At 43.8% G+C, this 23,395-nt stretch overlaps 2 protein-coding genes across 3 annotated transcripts in view; one reads left to right on the forward strand and one right to left on the reverse strand.

Annotated features, from left to right (window-relative positions):
* shisa9a (shisa family member 9a) overlaps window positions 1-8,902 on the reverse strand; it is a 45,333-nt gene extending 36,431 nt beyond the window's left edge. Inside the window, exons 1-2 of the mRNA XM_030097419.1 lie at window positions 7,984-8,902; window positions 7,106-7,212 (exon numbers count right to left, since the gene is read on the reverse strand). Coding sequence (XP_029953279.1) covers window positions 7,106-7,212; window positions 7,984-8,498 — 622 coding nt within the window. The 5' untranslated portion in view covers window positions 8,499-8,902. The remainder of the gene's footprint in view (window positions 1-7,105; window positions 7,213-7,983) is intronic.
* Window positions 8,903-13,558: 4,656 nt separating this feature from the next.
* Window positions 13,559-23,395, forward strand: part of cpped1 (calcineurin-like phosphoesterase domain containing 1) — a 29,929-nt gene continuing 20,092 nt past the window's right edge. Inside the window, exons 1-3 of one of the 2 annotated variants that reach the window (XM_030098152.1) lie at window positions 13,559-13,728; window positions 15,259-15,270; window positions 15,917-16,131. In XM_030098152.1, coding sequence (XP_029954012.1) covers window positions 13,673-13,728; window positions 15,259-15,270; window positions 15,917-16,131 — 283 coding nt within the window. In that variant the 5' untranslated portion in view covers window positions 13,559-13,672. Of the gene's footprint in view, window positions 13,737-15,258; window positions 15,271-15,912; window positions 16,132-23,395 lie in introns of both variants that reach the window. The other variant, XM_030098151.1, reaches the window with a different exon arrangement.

Consider the following 23,395-nt stretch of genomic DNA (forward strand, 5'->3'; position numbering starts at 1 on the left):
TATGTAAACAAAACCCGAGCTTTTAAAATGAGGAATTCAGCTTGCATTGATTTCATAAACCTTACTAATAAGGTGCTTGGCCAATCAATACCTGTAAATATACATTGTATCCCGCAGTGAATAGTCTCAGAAAACAGCAAGAATATTGTCAGGAGGAATTCACAGCACATGCTATATTTTCTGTGATAGGAGATTAGAGCTGTATTCTGTTATTAGACTCACTGGAAAAGGAAAACTGAAAATAGCTGCAGATTACAGAGGATTTTAGACAGCGTATTACACAGTTACATGTTAGCCGGCCTAAATAGACTTATAATGCTTGACTGTGTATCTGTCACACAGTAAGCTTTTCATTGTTGTGAAGAACATAGCGGCGTTCTCGCCGGCTCCCCTACTGCAGCCGCACATGTGGGGAGAGGAAACTTAAACAAAGCCCCCCCAACTAGAAAACCCTGTTTACAGTTTTCTTCGTCAGTAATTACATTTTTTTTTCTGCAAATACATTCCACGGAAAATAATCCCAATATTTGCAAAAAGGCTTGACTCATTAATTCCAAATAGTTGATGAAGAAGAGTCAGTGTAGCAGTTAATTAGAAACCAGTGGTGATAACCACCTGTTCAAACATACAGATGGGAAGTCTGTCTGCTTATCCCATGACTGCCTCTGAGTGCTTTATCATCGCGCGTAGTCAAATGTAAATGAGGCTGAAGTGGATGAAGATGGATTGATGTAACAGTTCCCGTCTCGCTCTGGGTTTGACTGGAGTGCACCACGGGTTACGACACACGCGTGCGGGGATGGACACAGGTGCGTGTACAAAAAAAGGGCACGTAAGCGAGCGCAGACGCGAGGGCACGCGTGCACGTCCGCAAACACACGTGCGCACAAATGTAATTGCCTGTCACATGCAGGATGTGACTTCCTGGGAGTAAATGAAGTGATTAATATTCTTGCAGATGAGTGGGGGGGGGGGGGGGTGCCGCTGATTAGAAGTAGAGATATTCTCCATCCCCATTGCTTCTTTTATGATGCCGCAGCACAATGGAGAGATGTGAAATTTCACAGCATAAAGTGCAAACCATGGGCTTGCATGTATGAGACTTTTTCTTCACAAGCCATGAAAACACTGCACGCTTTCTTCTCAAAGTCTGCAGAAGGAGTGCTCGTTCAGACAGGAGCCTGATGCAGTCTGATGTAACTTTAGAGTCTCGCTGAAAAAGAAGTTAAAAACACACTTTTTTTCTTTCTCTGTATTTTATAATCTCTCGCCTCGCGTTTCAGAAGCCCTTTTAGCCTTTCTTGTCCGTCCCTCCTTTCCTCCCGCCCCATCCTGTGTTGACACCTCCCTGGCTGGCCTCCCTCTGCGCCTGAAACTGAGTGGATGTCTGCAGTTGGTCGATGCTTGCCGGCTGCGCGGCCCCAGAGCCTTAATAAGCAGGAGTCTAATGGCATCCCGGGGCTGCCGAGGGGCCTCACATTAAGATAATTAGGCAGGGAGAGGGTGCAGGAATGAGGCCCTGGAGAGGGGAAGGAGACACTTTTGAACTTTCTGAGAGTTGACCGTCTCTTAGCTTTGTTGCTCTCTGCAGGCCAATCTAAACCTATAGTGTGACTCCGAATTACACTGAAACATTTTTTTTTTTTTTTTTTTTTGGGTCGATGAGTTTTTCAAGCAGTCTAAATCACTCTTATTGCTGGCTGTCACTAGTAGACTGATAACACTGACAACAAATTGCACAAAAGAGAATGGACAGATGCTTCCTTTCAAGAGTTTCTCCTGCGCCAGCCCTCACGTCATTTCTGCATGTGTGAATCGAAACAGCAAGCACCACAGCCAAACGCTGCGTCCAAATGGCTCTGATAATGACCATTTGACACAGCGTTAGGTTCTCAGCAGCTCATCTGACTTCTTCTAATGTGTTTGGTGACAATACAATGCAATTTACAGTCCATTAGGACTAAAAAATGAGGCCAAAAGCCTCATTTGTCTTGACCAACAGGTGCCTGAAATGTTATTTGATATCTTTCACTTTCCATTTTTACCGTATCTTACCATCAAATCAGATTTAAAACACAGTAATACACTAATATAATAAAATAATTATGTTTTCTTGTATTTTTTGTGTCTGTTTACACAACACTGGAGCTTGGAGCCACTGAAAACGCAACTTTTTGAATATGCTACCACTTCCGACGAGCACCATGGCTTCAGTATACAGTTGTTCTGCACACTTGTGAGTCGATGGACAATAAAAACGTTGTCGTCCTCCACAGTGGCATGACTCCCAGTCCAGATTCTTCTGAGACTTGATAGATTTGTCGTGAAGAGTCACCTATAATAGCAATTCAACTTGGTGTTCTCTGTCTATGCTAGGGGTCTCAAACTGAGATCTTCGGCAGCTCTGCGTATTTTCCGTCTCCCTGCTTCAACACACCTGAATCTCATGAAGGTTCATCACGGAGTTGAGTAGAAAGCCTGACAATGAGCCACTCGGTGCACTCAGCTGCGTTGAAGCTGAGTGCACTTCTTGTAGATGCGTTTCACACTTAAATACTGGAGCTCAGTGCTTAATGTAGTAAATGTATTGTACATTATGCTCATGGAAAACGTAACGTAACCACCAAGACAGTTACTCTGAAAAGGAACTACACCTTTAAAAAGATGTGTGAAAATGTCCTCACATTCTCACTGGCTAAGTGAGAATGTGAGTAAACCAAATTTTAGAAAGAAGGGGGTGAAAAAAAAAGAGGAATGGACATATCCTCAATGGTTTGGATCAAAGAAAACTCGCTGCAGATGCAGAGGGAGCTTTGCTGTCACTCCAGCGGGCTATGAGCCTGAAAAACAAACTCGGGGACGGAACCTCAACTGTGCTTTTTCCTGCCTGTTTGAACACAAGGACAGAAGCTGAGCTTCAAGCGGAGCCGGAGCTGGAGTGACGCCTCGCAGATAACTACCTACAGCTCTGTCATTTTCTCTTTCACAGCCTCCCTTTGCTTGTTTCCTGCGGCCCGTCGGTTCGCGCTTCTTTCAGCTCTGACACTCGGCAATCAGATGTGACGTGCCGGCGGCTCACATGACAGCCGAGGAGACGAGGTCACACTTTTAGCGAGGGGCATGTGGAACTGCTTTTGACAGGCCTGTACTGCATGTATATAAAAACACACGTGTGCTGCATGCACACACACCTTCATTCACACACACACACACACACACACACACACACACACACACACACACACACACACAGGCGGAGCAGGGGGATATTCTGCAGACGGGGCCTTTCCTCGTGCCTGTGCAATCTAAGAAGCAATTACCCATTAAAATTTCATCCTTCCCATCTCAGAATGTTTAGGAAAAGATTATAACTACTGCGGAGGTAATTAAGCTCGCAAATGTTGAATTGAGTTGTGAATACAGAGGACTGTGTATGTTGTGTGAGTGTCTGTGGGAGTGTGTGCTTTGTCTTAATAAAACTAATTGTGCTGCCCACCTAAAGCTCTTTAGTGGGATACTCAGAGTGACAATTATAGAAGCTCTACATTATTGGTCTGGGGGAAGTTTCTCGTGTATTAATTTATGAGGATAACCGCTTTATTCCAATTAAACTCCACAGCTAATGTATTTATTAGATTATACAGTGCGTATAGTAACAATGAGATTAGCTTTGACAATTAGACTTAAGAACATTTCAAGTTTATAAAGCTTGAAACTTTAGTGAAAGTCACCCTGAATTAAACGGTAGAGATGTCTTTCCACTTTTTAATCTATGGAAGAGTTTAAGAGTTTAACTTGAACTTTGGACAAACACACAGGCCTGTCCTTCACTGCAGATGTTGCCAGAGAGATGCCTTGACTGCCCCCCCCCCCCCCCCCTTTTCCCGTTCCTCCCATCTTTGTCTCTCCTGCTCTTTGATGCTGGAAGCCAGGAGATGTGGGATTTTCAGCCTTTTTAAGGGTTCTAGCGAAGTCTCAGAGGCTTTTTTTTTTATTTTTTCCCGATGACATGAAAGCCGGCTGGACTGCTCCGCCTCGGGATCTCGTGGGCTGGCTCGGTTCTGGTGCACAAAGCAACCGCAGTGTCCATTTTTAATATGAAGTAGGCGTCAGGGGCCCCCGGCCAGATACACATGCGGCCCCTGAACATAGCAAACACGGACCTCGGGCTTGTGCATTACTAATTGATAGGGTGCGCTTCTTGCTCTTGTGGTACATGTGATAATTATTGTGAATTATCAAGACACAGCAGAGAGTTAATTAGGAACGGAGGCAAGCTCGCTGTTCTACATTCTGCCTGACCTACTCATAAAAGATAAAGCATGATAAAGCAATAGAGGTTCGTTTATGGAGAGGTAACGTTTGACTGTCAGGCTGTTACTGTGAAAATGAAGAAAAATGTTTTAGCATTTACCTACTACTTTCAGTCGTCTTTAATTAGTCCTTGAGGAAAGTAATTTGTTAAGGTGTATTTCCAAAGGCAAATGTTCAAAACCACTGTTATACAGTCCTCAAAAGCAGTTGTTACTACAGGACATCGATGTTTTCGCTCATTTAGATCCTGAGGGGGACATTTATCTGTTTTTCCAAGTGATCCAGGGTCCGCACACTCTTGCATGATCGCTTTAATCGAATGAGGAAAACATACAGAAGATCTTGCTTGATTGGAGGATGAATCTAAAGCTGCATAAAAATTTGCGCCAAACTGAAAAATGTGATGAGAAACCGGTTGCTGTGATATCGCCGCTGTCCCAAATCTGTGTCGAAGGGTCAAGTGATTGTTGCTCAGGCATGCACGACAAAAAAACGCACGCTCCATCGGCTCATTTTGCAATTAACTGAAGGTTTTCCGCGATGCAGGAAACGGCGTAATTGTTTGATTTCCATGGTTATTAGTCACTGGTCACTCGTGAGCCAGAGGAATTTTCTCGTCTTATATATACGAGGCGGAAAACCTGCCAGACTGGATTCATTGACGACAATAACAGAGCAATCTGGCCATGAGCTATAATCAATATGTGGTTTGCACTAAAAATACATTTCCCAGCACAATCCTGCTCCATATTTGAATGGAGCCGTGTTGTGTGCACGTGGACGTGAACAAGTGGCCCCCTTAAACCGAAGGCTTATCTTTACATTGCAATTACCGCTCTCTTCACTCTCCTTCCCCTTCTTCCGCCATCTGTCCTTTGCATTCACAGTGAACCTCCTAATGAAAAATCACCTCGCCCTTCCCAGTCTATTTATCTCCCATTTAATTGCTTAAAATACGAATAGCGTGTCCACATCCGGCAAATCCATATCCAGCTCCCCTCCTCTCGTGCAACCTGTGATGGATTGCCCCGCTCGCTAACAGAGGGATCCGTAAACCAATCAGGTGGCTGTCGCAGAGGATCCTACCAGATCACGGAGGTTAATAACATTCCACATGATTACCCACAAGCCCCAGGATTACAGAGTGCAGGGGAGCAGGTTCCACATTGCAAATAATAATCACTATTTCACAGCCGTGGCCACTTAGGTGACAGGCCAACCTGACATCTCATCTCTCTCACTGCGGGGAGAGAAATAAACGACTTGAGCGAACCTCTGCACCTACTGAAAGAGTTCCTTATTTGTTTTTAGTTGTGGCGCTTTTCAGAGAACGAGGTTGCTCTTATTTCTGCTGAAAAAGAAAAGGAAGATTAACCTGTTTTTCAATGAATGGAACCTTCCTCCCCACTTTTCCATGATGCCTGATAGTGTCCGTGGGTGTAATGCTTCGCTGGGAGTAGGGTTATGTCACCTTCCCATTTGCTAGAGGAGCTGTTGTAGGACAGCATATTGGTCTCATCTGGTGATTATCCAACCCCTCACATCATTTCCTCACATGTGCACTTCCTGATTCATGAGCGATGGATGGAGATGTAATCTCTGTGACACTTTCTGACATAAGCACGATTTAAGGGCAGAAAAACAAATTGGAGGTGAGGCATGCTTCTGGCTCTGTGGTCCAAAATTCTTTATTGCTGCATGTTTTCAAGCTTCAATCTCAACCATCTGGTAAAATCTTCTCTTTTAAAGAAAATCGAAGTTTGAAAGTCGATACCAATTAAAAAAAAAAAGCTTGTTGACACTGATTTTTTTTTTCCACCAAAGTGATGGAATACACTCAAAGAAGGCATGATGCAGCCTTTCGATGTGTGAGGATTTCAACTGCAGTCAGCTATAATGGTGCAGAATGCCATTCATGTTCAGCTTGATGGTAACACAAGAAATGAGGGAATGACAACCCCGTGTCACTCCATCTCAAACGCATCGTCTGTGGCAACTATCACATTGATTTGCTTCGGTTTGGTCACCACAGTATAGGCTGCAGCTCTGCATTAAACTCACATATGCTGTGGTCTGTACATATTCATGTGTGTTTGATGATTGGCGTTGAACACAAAGCGGCTGTAGCAGCCCACAGGACGCAATAGAAATAAATGGCATTCATACTCTTTGTGTTAAAGCCCACCGCCCCTCCAAAAGCCCTACACACACACTGCCTCGCCAACTCACTCACTCACACACTCCCACTTTCCTCTCTCTCTCTCTCTCTCTCTCTCATTATATCATGTGGGCATGAACCAAAATAAAAACGGTGAATAACGGCTGCATTTGAAAAGCAAGAGGGGAAAAAAAAAAAAAAAGGCAGGCAGATCTTCTCTTTCTAACGCGTTATGAAATGGATGAATATCTGGCCGGCGTGAGATAAAAACAAAACCCAACACTGGTATTTGAAACAAAACAGGAACAAGCCTGCAGGGATGTGTGTGTTTTTTTTTCACTCTTTGTCTGTGTTCATGTTCTATGTTTGAGGATTTTCCGACAAGGCAGCATCATTCCCAAATTCTCGCCGTCCTCACATCGCTGCGGATGACTTCACGCAGGCCTCTGACACCAACCTGGACACACTCAGTGTCTCTTTAAATAAGCAGCTTTTTTTTTTTTTTTTCCTTTTTGCTGACACACACTACGCCTACACTTCCATATGCTGCTGTAAGTTACACACACAGTTCACAACAGTCAGTAATGAGCTGTCCAAAACTTCCACCAGAGGGGAGAAAATAAATAAACTTACGGAGGTTTGTGGGTCTGGAGACATAGTGCTGTGAATGCATCCCGAGGGCCTCCTCCCCCCGGAACTGCTCACCTGGACACCCACCCTGCAGCACGCTGGCAACGGCCCTGTCATAGAGAGACAGAGAAGGAGAGGGAGGAGGGGGGACGATGAATGGATGAAGGTTGCAGACACAATAAACTGTGCATGGCGTGGGTAATTTAATTATTCAGTTTGACTGCATTGGCACACACCATCTTATTTTATGAAAATGTTGCGTGCAACTAAGTAGAAAAAAAAAAAAAAGAGCCTCCCCTATGAATGGACAAGACTTGATTTCATTTGTTCTCTGTGGCAGTTGCACACACTCATTACCTCCTGGAATCCAACAATAGAGGTGGAGAGAGAGAGAGAGAGAGAGAGAGAGCGAGAGAGAATTCCAGTTGATCTCCAGTCAGATGGATGCACAATGGAAAGCAATGCCGCCTTTACTCGAGTGAAAGAAACCGCCCCCGCCAGATGAGAGAAGAGTATATCACATAATGTTATGCCATAACCACAATGGATGGACAGGCAAGAGTAGAAGGAGCATACAGCGTTCACCCCTGTTTAAGGAGATGCCATATAAGTTCCCATGGTTTCCCATAAAGCGCGGCCAACATCGTGACATATATCAAATGCCTAATGCTTCTGAAAGAAGCTGCGGGTTTTTTATGACGCTGTGCAGAATTCTGGTGATGTTTTCCCCAAAAAATGCGCGCGGAGATGAGGACGGCACGTTGCGCGCTCCAGATCCCTGCATGCGTAGGCTACTACTGCAAGTCTCTTTGTAAACAAGCGCACCGAGAGCAGATAAGAAAGGAGTGAAGGGAGTGATGGAGAAAGAGAGACTTGTATACCTGGACATGTTCTCTCTTTGAGGCCGGTGCGCCTTTTCCAGCCCCAGTTTGGTGAAAATCCCCACGAGAGCCATGATGGCCACTACTCCACAAATGATGTAAACAATTAAGTTCGTCTTGTCTTTGGTGCTGTCCTGCATATTGTTCATCTTTTTATAGGGGGTCTGTCCGGCCTTCAGCCACACCGGGGTGTCATAGTTTTTGCAGGTGCTCTGGTCCAGACGCGAGTGCTTGTGGGAGCAGCAGAAGCGGAAGCCACAGGTGCCGCAGCAGTACAGATAATTGGCCGTGTCGCAGGTGAACGGCGGGTCCCACTGGCCCATCACGTCGAAGTAGCCCCGACATTTGTCCTCCGTGTGCGGGGTCTCCTCGGACACGCTCTCCTCCTCCCTGGAGCCGTTGGAGGTGGCGATCATTACGAATCCTCCGAGCAGCCCTGGCTCCCCGTCAGCCTTGCACACGAGCGCCATAAGTTTGAGCAACAAGAAGCCGAGGAGGAAGTATCTCCCTCTCATCTTGTCTTCTCCCCCGTTCAACTTCACGCGGAAACAAAGCGACTTGGATAGAGGCGAAAAGGCGCACGGTCATGATCGGCTGGAAAGTCCACAAACATATATCCGAATAGCAACGCACCGTCATCCGCGCTCATGCACATCTTTCCTAACATATCATCATCCAGAAGGGAGAGAAAAAAAACGCGCAGAATGAAAACAATCTACGTGTGCTGAACTTGGCTGGATATAACGAACTGCGCTCCAAGGCGTGCGCTCTGTTGCGCATTCATTCGTCTTCCCAGCGAAGGCTTTTTGTAGGCTCAGGTTTCGCGTTTTGAGGAGTGCATCACTTCACACCATCCATCGGTGCGCTCTTACGCACAGGAGTAGGCAGAGACACAAGCCGCACCGAGGATGAGAGCGCAGTGAGCGAACAGAAAGAGCCGAGGGTGGGAGAGCCTGGTGCGCAAAAGAAGAGGAGGAGGAAAACAGGGGGGAGGGAGGGAGACTGCGAGGGCTGAGAACAACGAGAGAGAGAGAGAGAGAAAGAGAGAGAGAGAGAGAAAGAGAGACAGAGGGTCTCTATTGTGAAATTTTATGGTAAAAGCCCCAGAATACGCACATCACTATTCTGTTGTGCGAGGAAAGACGTGGGAGCCCTCATTTTTGGTCCACTTTGTGCCTTTCCAGTCGTAGGTGGCCATTGTTTGAGGAATCCTGAAATCCCAAGTAGCTTATAGCACAATGGGTGGTGGCTGACAGAGCTTTTCAGGAGAGGGGAAGTATTCTGGAATAGAGTTCTTCACCAAAGAATTGGCTCCGGTACATAATGCCTGCATTCCCAGGGGGTCTGCATAAAACAGCAGTCTCTTCATCTTTAAAATTCAGTTCTTCATTCACATCCAAATAAAATATCCACATTATGAGCTTAACAATATGCAGCCAGACTAATAAAATTAAAGCATTTATTAATCATTTAACGTTATTTAACACCTTATTAGGCAGGACTGTTGGCTTGCAAAAGCATCCTTAAAGTAACCCACACATTGTTACAGTCATGAACTGTGTTATGGAGGATTTTATGGGATAGATCAGCAAAAGGTGTCACATAATTGTGAAGTGGAAGAAAAAATATGTGTGGTTTCATTTTCTTTATTTAATATTTTTTGAAATTAAAAAAAAAAATCGAAAGTATGGTGTGCAGGTATTCAGCCCCTCCATGTCAATACTTTGTAGACATCTTTAGCAGCTGATCATTTGTGGTAGGAATCTAGAAATTGGAATGTCTGCCAATTCTTCCCTGTGAATAGTAATTTTCAAGTCATGTCAGAGATTTTTAGTTGCGTGAAGGTATGGGCTTTGACTTGTGCGTTTGACACCGTGAATACGCTTTGATCGAAACCATTCCATTGTTCTGACAGTATGATTAGGCTGGTTGTCCTGCAGGGAGATGAACCTCTGACCCAGTCTCAACTCTTTCGCAGACTCTTAACAGGTTTTCCTCCATGATTGTTTTGTATCTGGCTCCATCCATCTTCTCATTAACTCCTAAAGAAAAGCATCCCCACAGCATGATGCTGCCACCACTATGTTTCACAGAGGGGATGGTGTGTTCAGGCTGACATGTATTGATAGTTTTCCATTTTCATAATGTTTAACTTTTAGTCCAAAATGTAAAATTTTGGTCTCACCTGAGCAGAGCACATGCATGTTTGCTTCGTCACCAACATGATTTGTGACAGTCTGCAAACAGGACTACTCCCGGCTTTGTTTCAACTTTTGCCTCTGTTCCATAACGGCCAGGTTTGTGAAGTGCAGGCTGAAAGTCCTATGGACAGATTTCCCCACCTGAGCTGTGGATCTCTGCCGCTACTCCACAGTTACGACGGGCATCTCACTGCTTCTCTGATCAAAGCTCTCCCCGCCTGTCAGTTTAGGTGGACTGCCATGTCTTGGTATGCGGTTATGACATACTCACTTCCATTTTCAGATGATTGATTGCACAGTGCTCCGTGAGATGTTCAAAGCTTGGAATATTTTTTTTTTTTCACAACTGTACCCTGCTTTAAACTTCTCTAAAACTTCCACCCCTGACCTGTGTGGCATGTTTCTTAGTTTTCATGATGCTTGTTCACAAATGATCTCAGATTACCATCCGAGGCCTTCGCAGAACAGCTGAATTTAGATTAGATTGCACACAAGTGGACTCAATTTACAAATTAAACAATGCTGAATTGTGTCATTTCAGTCAGTTTAATGATTATCAAAAGGTTTGATGTTATATAAGCAGCACACTAAGCAATTATAAAAATGTCTATATATTGTAATTACTACTGGATGCCCCATAAAGGCTGAAATGCCAATCATTCTTGATTTGTTGCAATTAAAGTCATTATCCAGTCCTTTTTTTGTTGTTTTACTGTCTGAACACACTTCAGGAGAGCAACAGTAACATTTCATTAAGGTAGAATTGGTACTGTAGCCCCACAAACAGTTTTTGCTCAGTGCAAAGAAGATGGATGTGCAGTTATAAAGGCCGCTCTCCATGGTGCTGAAAGGTCCCCGCCTCTGTCCAAGGTGCTTGTCTTTGTGTGTACCACAAGCAGTGGGCAGTAAGTGAAAGAGACAAAAAGTGAACTGTGAAAATGTATGAAAGGCTTTTTCTGTGCAGGCTTGATGAGTTGAGCAAAATAACAGATTAAAATCACAATCCAACATTCATCTGCAAGTGCACAGAATTATGTGGGTTTGTTGTTTTGTTTGTTTCACATTTTCCCTTTTCTTTCTGCAATATTTTCAAGGTCATATCGAGAAACTCCAATAAAATATTGTAATTCAATGCAATTTTCTCTCAGTGTTTGACTGGCTTATATGAAGAAGCAAACTATCAACAGTAAACATGACTTGTTGTGCTTGGTTTGATGATCTGACAGTTTTTAACTTATGTATTAGATTGGCGAATACTGTCTGTGAAGGTGTTTTTTCCTTGCAGTGGCAGCATGAGAACATTTTAATATTTCTTTTCTACGGCCACACAGATGCAAACTGCTTTTGGGTGATTTGTATGATCTATATTTTGTGCTGCGCAAATGACAGGTCCTTTATTTGCACAAAGGTCCGCCGAGCATTTAACCATTGACAGATTTGATGATGCAAAAACAAAGGTTCTTTTCCAAAGACCAGGGAGGTATTTTGTTATTTACCTGACGGTTTCGGCAGCTGTCAGCTGTCTTCTTCAGAGAGTCACGTGATGGTGTTGTGACGTATCTTGTCAGCTGATTTATACAGGTTTTGGCGCTATTCTCCCGAAACCGAAACCGTCAGGTAAATAACAAAATACCTCCCTGGTCTTTGGAAAAGAACCTTTGTTTTTGGATTATAACTTGGAAAGACCAATGAACCTTCTTGGACTAGATTTGATGATGTTTTAATTAATATTTCATTGACAAACATGAGATATTAACAATAGGAAATAATCACTTATTAAGATATATGCACGCCGACATTTTAGGAGCAAAAAGTGCTCTATATTTTATTGTTAATACTGAGTTACGTAGTCACTGGGGAGCAAAAAAAAACTACGCCCTCCTTAACTGGAAGTGGTAAGGTCAGAAGTTGACGCATGCACTGCACCCTTTGTCTGAATCAGAACACAGTAGTTTTTTGGTAACAAGTAACCACCTAAACAAACAAACAAATAAATAAATAAATAAATAAATGAATGTACAGTATTTATTAATAGGGGCTGGACAACAATGAAAATATTCACACATCAAAACAAATTTGCTTGACCACTTTTTTAAACCATATTCCTTGGTGGTGCTTAGGGTGTCTTGCGACCTAAACCTGACTGAACCTAAACTTCAGCCATCCAACCATCTTTTATAGCTCAGGGCACCCAACTAATCCTAGCATGTTTGCCAGTTTATCACAGGCCAATCAGACGAATATCCACTCTCATATCCATGCTTATGAGAAATTTAGGGTAATCAATGAAACCAGAGAATATTCATGCAGAACATGAAATCTCAAAACATTTGATTTAAACCCACAGCATTCTTGTGAGAGGAGGTGTGAGAATTCAGTTGTTTTCAATTCGATTTTATTATAGTACAAAATACAACCTGGTCATTTCAAGGCACTATTACAGGGGACACCCAACATGAGCCAGCAAAAGTGGTGGAAAAAATGAAAAAAACTCTCTTTTAACAGGAGGAACTCTACAGAACCAGGTCAGAGGTGGTGGCATTTTGATGTTCCATCTGGGGTAAGGGGATAGAAGGAGAGGAAAGGATAGGACGGAGACAGAAACCAGACGTAAATCCACTGGCTGCAGACAGACGAGGGCAGGAGACTCAGACCATGAACTTCCAGTTCTACTGTCAGTGATCCTGCAGGACTGTAAAGACTACAGGAGAGAGAAAGCACAGACAACAAGAGAGAGAGAGAGAGATGTTAGTGACATGTGAAAAATGGACAGTGAGGGAGGAAAGATGCTCAGAACAGTATTTTCCCTGCAATCTTAGTCTTTTATGGTTTAATTTGGAAATGATCCAGAGTGGTGTGAACCAGCCATGAACGTAAGCTTTATTAAATAGAAAAGTTTTGAGTGTAATGTTGAAAGTAAAGACTGTGTCAGCCTTTCATCCACATGAGAAGAGCCTGATCTGATCATGGGGACAGAAATGGAGATCTCCATCAAGGACATCAATATATATATTTTTAGGTAAACACATAGTTTATGGTCAAGAAGGTGGTTGTTTGGGTTATGTCTAAAGGAAATCAATAGAATGTTTTCACTGTGCATGCTGCTCTGTTAAGACAGTGTTGGTTGAAGTCATTTCCTGAGCATCTCTTTTGATCTCAGTCTTCAAACTCACTTTTATTTCACCGATATTTATTTATTCCTGGATTTTTATATGACTGAATGTGTTTTATAAAATTGTCCCCCTTCCCCCAAGTTTTGAACTCCTTCAACCCTTCGCACTATAAAGTACTTTGTACTTTGTAACCAAGCTCCTGAAAAGTGCAGAAACACTCGCGCGCACGGACGCGCGCGCACACACATTCCCGTACGGGACGTGTAGCAGCAGGAGCCACCCGCAGCGGGAGAGCAGCTCGCAGCCGCCTCACCGCCGACCCTGCTCGGACCGCCTGACAGCTCCTTCACACCAGCTCCCGAACCTGCGGAGGCCATGGCCGGCAGCGAGGACGTCTTCCTCAGGGCCAAACACCGGACATTCAGCGGACTCGCTGAAGGTAACCCGACCGGACCCCGTTAGCCGCGTTAGCTCCACCGGCTAACTTGCATGCTAACGCGATATACTGTGTGAACTCCGCGGTCGTGGAACAAGTTGCTGTTGCCTGCAGGTAGTTAATGATCTGACGAAGGGAGAGCTGTGTCCTCACAGCTGCTCTGCTGGTTTGGTTTGTTTCTTAGAGGTCGTTGCTGTCAGCTGTGGCCAATAAAAGAGGCTAGCTTGCTAGCTTATGCTTACATTGTAGTAAATGTAGTTGTCTTGCATTTAGTCACGTGTGTGTCTTTACTTAACTTATTGTGGACTTATAGTTATTATCGTAGTGCATCGGGCAGTGATCTCTGTCAAAACTTGTTTTCATCACTACTTTAAGTTTTGCCAGAAACTTCTGTTTTGCAACATGACTCATATTTCTCATAAGGAAGCTAGATGGACGTGTTTCAGCCCTGCTGTCACAACATTCAGAGGTTCCTTTAATGTTTTCAACCCTTTAATTCAGTCCAGTTTGTTAGCACCTCCTGCTGGAAACCAGTTAGTTTCATTGATTCCAGAGGAAAGCATCGCAGTCTTCATTTTCTTTTCAATATTTGTTCTTCCTCAGCACTTTAATAAAAAAAAAGATGATTGTTTTCTGAGAGTGCACCATCTGCCACCTGAGAAATCTGAGCAAATTTGAGTGAAGTTGCACCAGACTGTTTCTTCCCATCTCCTGTCTTGATTATTTTTCTGGGAAATAGTCTTACATCAGTCTCCTGTGAGAAATATTGTTAAACAAAAAGTGTACTGGGTTTATGCCAGCATGGCAAACCTTCATTCCTTGTCTCAGTATTTAAGTGAAATGGTGCTATGGCTTTGAAATAAACCTAGGGTGTGCATGCACGTTGACGTGATATGTAAATGAATGTGCACTGTATGCCAGTGTGATTTGCATGCATTCCATTTGCAGGCGAGTACAGATCTCATCTGCTCACTGACGGGAACAATGCCTGGCGATAAGTTCAATATGAACATGTGCTTCCAGGTTGTTCTTTTAATGTGCAGGAGTTCATGTACCTGTGAAAGTTTCTGATCTGTTTTAATAAACTCTGGTGTTAGAAGTCGGTGTTGGTGTGCAGTCTTAGGCTGCTTTAATCTCAACTTTAAACTGCACTGAGCTCACCAGCTGGCTAAATTTTAAATTCATCAATAGTTCTCACTGTTAGCAGTAAAATTCATGAGCACTCCTCCACTGAGTACTCATAAGTTAAGATCAAGGCCAGGCTAGTTTTGGACTGAAGGCATTCTGGAGTAATTTGTTTGAGGAGATGATGGCGATAATCGTAAAAGCAGAATGTGTTTCCCCTCATCATTTCATAAATGTCAATTACACCGAGGGGATCATTGTCAAGCTTTTACTCATCTTGTTCCCAGGAGCGAGACTCCCTTTGTCACTCTTTCTTTTCACTATCTTTGCTCAAGTTTCTCTGGAGGACAGAATTAACATAAACTCATTTGGGAGAGAGATACATGGAGAGCATGTTAAACACAGAGGATGCTGAACAGCTACCAGCCCCTGCTGAGTGCGAGTGAGGAGGGATTTGTGCAGAATGCAGATGTGGACTCTCCACAGTGACAGACAGCCGTTCAGCTCTACAGTGGTCCTGCTTCCTCTCCCCTGAAAGAACTCGAATAACTGTTTTTTTTAACACTCTCTCCTAGCATTTGTCCTTCATCGAGGCCACACCGAGAGTCCATTTCCATATCTCTTGTGCTCTTGTGTCTTTCATGTCATACCTTGTCACTACCATCAGACAGTGCTTCACACTGAAAGACACGATCCGTTTGCTTTAATTAATATTTGAAAGTGATTAGATTTCTGCAGTCGGTTGCGTAACATGTGGATTATGTAAAACACTTTATATTTGCCATTCATTAGCCTACATGTAGCTCTTTGTTAATTATTTAGCAGTGGTTGCTCATACAAAAGCCATGCACATCTTGTCTCTATTCAGTTTTGTCCAATCCGAGCGTTTATACGAGGCCTGACACCAAAAAATAACCAAGGCTGAGGCTGCCTTGCTGTGTTAAACCCCACAAAACAAAGCAGCAGGATAGTGTTGAATCCATTCATTTGATATTGCTTGAATATTTAAAATGTGTTTCAAGTGTATCACTGCTTTTGTGTGTGGACACTCCAGGAGGAGAGCGAGAGTGGACCGGGCCATTCTGCTTCATCCAGGCGGCGGACCCTCAGCTGGGACTGATGAAGGCCTGGAGGGATGGCGACTGTGACGGCGGCGGGGATGAATGGGCGGAGGAGGTGGAGCTCACCAAGCAGGCGGTGGAGGCGGTGAACCAGCTCAGACCCAGACCGAGGTTCATGGTGCTGTGTGGGGACCTCGTCCATGCCATGCCAGGTAGGGGCCTGGAACAGCAAGTCAGCATGCTCAGCTTTAAATGCCTTTTTAAGATAATGCAGCATCAAAAAACTACAAAAAACAGTCTCACAATCAGAGTCTATCATGAGAGTGTAGAGCTCGTAACTTCAACAGGTGTTTTGGGGAACCAGCAAGAGTGATTCCTGCAGTTATTTTTTCATGAAACGTGACGTGATGAGCTTTTTCTAAATATTGAAATACCTTTAATGAGCAAGCAGTGCTCTCTCCATAAAAAGTTCCACATTCTCATTAAAAAAAAGTCAACAGCAAGTAATTGCAAGTAAAAACAAGCTATAGCAATATAGGAGCCAGTCTTACTGCCAGTAAAAATAAGAATCAACCATTGACGTTGCCAATTGTTTGGCGTTTAAGGACTGAATGTCGACTCTTGGTGACTGTTAGCATGTGGTTTACTTTTCCTCAGCGACCTTAAGTTGGAGTAAAAGATGCTACGGAGGCCTTGAATGTGCTATCTGGTGGCATCTGGTACCTCACACATGCTGGAAAAGCCACTCTTTTCTTAAATTGTGCGACATGGCTTTCCCAAATGACTGATAACAGCAAAGTGTTTGGGAACACAAGCTGTGATTTGCATATGTTTTTTTTGTTTTGTTTTGTTTTTTTTACCATTTCCTCCAGTCAATTTATTTTGCACCTCATTGGTATTGAATAGTTTGGACTCATTTATTCCCTTTGTGATACTCAGTGGAGATTGGTTTTGCAGCTACAGACTGAAGTTTTATCCAGCTAACTTCTGTTGCACATTGTCTAAGTAAACAGTTTGAGTTTGATGGGTTTTTTTTGTTTTGTTTTTTTGGAATGGGTGCATCAAGCTGTGAGGTCATTATTAGCAGTGCGACTGTATAATTGAACTGGAACCAGACAATTCTGAGATCAAGTTTAATGTTTATACCTTAGATCAAGTCTTTAAAAACCTAAAACACAGTTTATTTTCAACTTTATAATGGCATAAAAACATGCTCCTTCATGGGCCACCATCAAACACCAAACGGCCCTTCTGTTGTAGAGACATTAAGAACAGTGGCAGACTAATCATGGGCCAAATTGTTCACTTTGCAGTACTGATGCTCAATGAAAATACTGTGAGTTCACTGTCTGTCTTGCAAACTATAGCCGCTGTTCTGTACATTTCACCTGCCACACACTCATTATCCTTCTGGAGGCTAAAATGTCATAAAGCTTAAAATGATTGCAGGATTATTACTCACTATCTGCATATCTCAGATATATATCAGGCGTTTGCTCTGATGCTTGAGTCTCACTTCACCTCATGATGTGTGGAGGTCAGACTTATCGTCAGTGATTTTTACTGTTCTATCCACTTGTGGCTTCAGTTGTCAGTCCTCTCAGCCCATGCCAACTCTGATCAGGCAGGAAAGCGCTTGTAAAATAAGCTTTTATGTCAAGGTCAGGTATATTTGTCATAAAGGTGAAATGATCCAAAAGTGCTTTCTTACTGAAACCATAAAGAGTCGCACGGTTGTCCCTCTGGCGTACAGGATTGCAAACAGACATGCGGTATAATCGGTGTCTCATTGTGAGATACGGCTGCCATTTTGGAGCCTCAGGCCGAATTGATTATTTCTGACCACAGTGCAGCAGGTGGGAGATGTTACCGACTAACGGCAAAATCAATGCAAGTATACATGCCTAGTAGTGGTTAACAGCTTCTGTCAAAGGATGCAGTCCAACCAAAAAGGTCACCTTAACGAAGGTTTTTTTTTTTAAACATTTCAAGAGGTGAGTGTCAGCTGAGAAGTATTTCTTTTTATCTGTCCAACAACAGCTGCTGCAGATTGTTAGCATGAGCAGCACAAGTATGAAATTAATCCGTCTTTAAAGAGAATGTGTATGTATATATAGATTTTTTTTTCTCCACTTTGAGATGCTCCTAATCTAATTGATGCACTCTGTGAAGAACATCAGGTTTGAGATGATCCAGCAGTAGACTATTCCTCACTGAGGTGAATTTCAACATTAGCCGTCTCTATTTCCCAGCCAGTCTGTAAACAACATATTCCCAAATGGCCACGTCTGATATTTATCTACGAAAAACAAAGTGCTTCTGGCTATTCTCAGGCTCATGCTGATGACAATTTCAGCCATTGATCACACAAAACAGACTTTAAATTCATTCCCAATTCAAAAAAAAATAAATAAATATCCATATGAAGTAGCCACTGGTGCATTTTTGGTGCAGCAAACGCATCGGCTGGGAGCACAAAAAAAGTTAGTTGCCTCCTCTTTTCATGAAGTTTACTGTGTAAACAGCAGACCCCCTGTGACAGCATGCAATATTTATCTATAAAAAGCACCTGGTTGCCTTCGAGGTATTTGCAGGAAGGCAAGGTTTTGCTTTTCTGAAATGATGAAATAGTGCTGGAGAGGACTACTAGATTCACGTGGATCGTGAAATCCGTGCTGTCCTTCATTTTGTTTTTTGAGTAACACCCACCAGTAGGATGTGTTGGGTTTGCACCATCAGTCTCATTGTGAGAGTTCCGTGTTAAATCTGCGGTAACCAGAACAGCAGCCCAGCTTCTTTTTGCCACAGTGACAGCTGGTTCCCCCCCCCCCGTACGTACGCCAGATGCCTCCACTGTTAAGCCAGAAAAAATGAATTTTCAGGTTAGGACCGGGTTAGAAAAGCGCCGGCTGCATCCAGAAATGGTCTGTCGAGTAAACAAAATAATCATTTTGCTGCTCATTTCCCTGCGTGTTTGGAACTGACACTCTGTGTTTTGTTCAATTTTCACTCTCATCTGTTTGTTTCATCGGTGACAAAGATGTGATGATAAATACTACATAGCCTGTAATAAAACAAGTGATGCTATTCATAAAGCAAAACACGCCTTGGAGCTGCGAGCAGTGCATTCTTTAGCAGAGGATCTTGACTGTGTGCTTTAGTGGGAGTTCATTTCAAGTGGTTGTTTTTATTGAAGTCAGATGAAGTGAAATGAGTGGCCAGGGTGCTTTGTGTGTGTGTTTACTGACGTCCAGCTGCCTGGTTCCGTAATGGGGTAGCGAGAACTGAGCTGCCACGACCCAATGCAGAGGTATTGTGGAGCAAAAAGAGCCGCGAGCCACCCAACCGACGCAGACCACCTTTGCATGACAATTAGGGGGCTAGCATGAGGTGCCTGCTTGGCCTGGAGGAATGGGCACAGAAAGAGGGGGGGAGTCAGCAGGCGAACCGGCTCTCTTCTCCATCTCTGCACATCATCTGTCTCGCAGCACTCTGGCGTTGTGTTGACAGGATCGGGATGAAAGTTTTCACGTGCCCGATGCGAAGAAATAAACAAAAATAGAACGTGTGGTGCAGCGTGTCATCTATAAATTGTCCTTGACTCTCAGCTTTGAAAATCTGTCTCAAGGCAAACTGTTCATAATCCCAGGTATGGCTTGGCTTTATCACACAGCAACACTTGCTTTCTTTTTTTTTTTGTGGGGGGGGGGGGTTATTTGGGTGGGTCATAATGGCCGCCAGTTTTAGACTGTCAAACTGCAGTCTTGAGCCGTCCTGGAGCTGCCTGTCACAATCGCCGTATATGTCCAAGTGTCCATATCTCCATGGCTGCACCAATTTTAACCAAAACACTCCCACCACTCCTCCTTCACCACTCTCTCTCTCCTCCATGTCCCTCCAATCAGTTTCACTTAACCGTCACATGTATCTATTTCACATGTATTGGGACAGTGCGCAGTATAAGCGAATGGTTTAAGCACACAGGCCTTGGGGACCTTTAAAGATGGCGGCGTCTGCCCTTGTTACTGTCAGCCCGAGCAGAGCAGGTTGTGCGTGCCATCCTCATTACGCGCCACGTCCGTCACTCGCTTGGCAACCGGGCTGTGGCGTCGGTGGGGAGGAGGGAAGAGATATTATAGCCGGAGCTGCTCCTTCCGTCTCTCGGCTGACATTTCCCCTTAAACTGTTTATTTACAATACAGAATGAATGGGTGGCGGCCAAGGGAAGCTGGCTGTCAACCGGCATTGTCAACACTGCTGCCTGTCGGCGACAGGAAATTGGCAACTGTATTTTCTGTTCCCACTCTCTATCTCTCCTCTCCACTACGCTCACATTTTCCTTTTGCTTCCGTGTCTCTTGCTCCTGTCATCTGTCTGTTCTCTTCAGTAAATAGCTGAGGTCACATGCTTTGTACCTTATTTTGACAACCTTCATTTGCAAGTCTGACACCACCGCGCAAGCACGCTAATTTATTCTTGCCTCTGATGAATCTATTTGAAGCAACGCGAATTAAATCTAGTGAGAAATCAGAGCTTCTGTGTTCACACAATTACTCTTCAGAAAAAAAAACACACACACACACACCATTGTTGGTGTCAAGTTTGTGCCTCACTTTTAGATTTAATGGTTGAGAAATTATTGGCTATTTTGCTTCCCTTTCCCGATAAAGACATGGTAAGAGTGGTAATCAGACGCTGTCAGGTATGCAAGTTGGAGAAGAACCCCAGTGGACTCCAAGGTGCTCATTAGCATCCCATCACAGTTGTCCACGAGGAATAGCCTTTCCCCCAAACTGAACAAGGTTAAGTGAAAGAAACAGTATGAAAAACTGTCCTCCAACAGCGTCTTCTCATCCAGACCTTTACTGATATAAAGGTCTTCAATACCGAGTCTCCATTTCCTCTCCCATCCCAGCTTGAAACCACAAGAGACGCTTTCTCATCTCAAGGACTTCCTTCAATCTTGCCTTGCTTTCTCTCCCCCATCTCTGCCTGATCCCCCTCCCTCATTTCCACTTTCTTGTGCCTTTGTCTCACTTACTTTCAAAGCTGACAAATGAAGAGGATAAAGAGTATGGTGCGGGGGGAGGCAGGAGGAGGAGATGGGTTGGGGTGGGAGCGAGATGGAGAGCTGATTAGATTAGAGAAACATGCTGGACTTGACACTCTCCTAATGAGCACTACAAAGGATTCAAGCTGCGTCCCGAGGGTTTCGTAAGGGATGTTGTGCATGATACAGCGGGGAGGAGTGTTTAAGTATGTGTATGCAGGAGTACAAAACTCACAAAGGTGAAGTAAAGGTTATCTTGGGACTTGTCTGTCCTCTCTGTTATAGTAGAAACCTCTTTAATTGCTATTGAAGAGTGATAAAATGAGACTCTGCGGGATTCAGAGGCAGAGGAGAGGCGAGTTTGCAGGGGAGACTGTTGAGGGAAAATGTTTGTTTTGTGTGTTTTTTTTTTTTTGAGAGGTGGGTGGGGAAGTAAGGAGTTTTTGTGTGTGTTTACCAGATGGTTTATCCAGTACCGTGTGGGCTGTAATGGGTTTCTTTGGGAGTTTGGGACAACTAGAAATGCAGAAATGTGTCCCTGTTACCTATTCGCAGAGGCCCGAGAGATGCACAGTTAAAATGTCAGGATGGAGAGATCCTCTTCCGACAAAGACGTGTTATGTGTCGATGAACAGCTGCAGACAGAAGCTCGTGTTTCTCACATGCTACATTCAGGCGAATTTGGACATGTTCCAAACGTGTGCTCACTCAAAAACGTTTCAATCCTCTGACAGCAAAAATAACTCGTCCATTGTGTTCAAGTGAACGAGATGGAAGTCTGAAAAAGAATAAACTCGGATTTTGAAGGCAGCGTGAATACGTCGTGACATGCAGTGGTTGCATGATGCTATCCTGCCTTTTGGTGTATACACTGGTCTCAGTGTTTGTGGTCTGAATCATTGGGCTCCTTATAATCAACCTTCCAATTTTAGAGATGTATTAAGGTCTGACTCCTCCAGACAGCAAGAGAAGCAACAGTCTGGATCGTGTAGTCCATGGTTGTCCAAGTCCGGTCCTCGAGGGAAGCTGCTCTCCATGTTTTAGACATGTCACTGCTTCAGCATACCTGAATCCATTACGAGTGACTCAACTATAAAACTACCAAGTCCCTGGAGAATAAGGCCTGATAGTCATGCCACTGTGGAGGCCGCTGTTGCTATCATCCATCTATTCACATGTGTTGAAGAAGTATTTACTATGTCTGTGGTGCACATGCAGAGTGCCAACGCTCAGAAAAGTTGTTCCACTTGTACACAAAGCCACATTAATGTGGCTGAAGTGAGTTTCTTCACATTTATAGAAGACCGAGACGAGTGTAGAGATGAATGCGTATGTGAAACGTTGTGGGATACACTTAAAATGACTCCATCTTTTGCTGAGAACTTGTCACAAACCGCTGGCTTACGCTGCATCAGCACAACCTGTCGTTGCACGCCGGAGTTAGTCACAAACACAGAGGTCTCCACAGGGTGGAAATGCAGTTGTTAAGGTGTAGAAAATGTATGTGACAGCAAGACCCCACGCACTGCGAGTCTCGACAGCCGCTCTTTCAAGGAAATAGAGAGGAGTGCTTACAGTGTTGGACAGGCTCAACGAGAACCTGCCAGAGACTCCTGTCAGGGCTTGAGAATCAGTGTTACAATCTCATTAAAAGAACAAGGCCTTTCAGTCAGAGCCCCACAGAGAGCAGAGTGCTGCATTGTGTTTTTATTCGCGTGTGCCCTGCTCCGTACACACACACACACTTTTTCGTAAAGGACAGCGTGTAAGAAAGTCTGTACAGGAAAAGAAATGTTTAAGAAGTCATTATCATTTGCTGTGCTATCCAAATCCCAAATTTGACTGAAATTGACCAATGTGGAATGCAATTTTGATTTTGTTTTTCTTTTTAATTTGTTCAGCCCCATTCCATCCATCCCTCTATCACAGCTTTATGAGTATTTTGCAAGGAGTTAAGTAACAGACAGTAACATAATGGAGTGCTCAGCTGTTAAAAACAACCTAAGCATTTTGTTATAAAGCTTCCTCAATCTGAAATTGCAAAGACTGAAAATCTCATCATCTAGGAAATGATGTCAGAGTGTTTGGAGAAATAATTGTGCTTAAGGGACAAACCCGAGTGTCAGTATTCGAAGCTTTTGATGTGGGTTGGCCCTCGGGCGACTCTGCAATAATAAATACAAACTATAGGATGGCCGAAATCCCATATGACAACAGAGCTGCCTTGCAAATTGTAACCCTCCCTCTGGGGTACCCTGCCTTCCAGTTTTTTTCCCCACGCTTGTATAGTTGGCATGCAGATGTAGATCTGGAAAATCAAACCATCTTACCTGCGACTGAACAATAACATGCACAACATGCCAGGACCTTGTGAAATTATATCAGGGACATCATAGTCTACTTGAGGACATCGTGGCTGCCCCTAT

Source organism: Salarias fasciatus, chromosome 8, assembly GCF_902148845.1.
Source record: "Salarias fasciatus chromosome 8, fSalaFa1.1, whole genome shotgun sequence".
In the NCBI taxonomy this organism is placed as follows: domain Eukaryota; kingdom Metazoa; phylum Chordata; class Actinopteri; order Blenniiformes; family Blenniidae; genus Salarias; species Salarias fasciatus.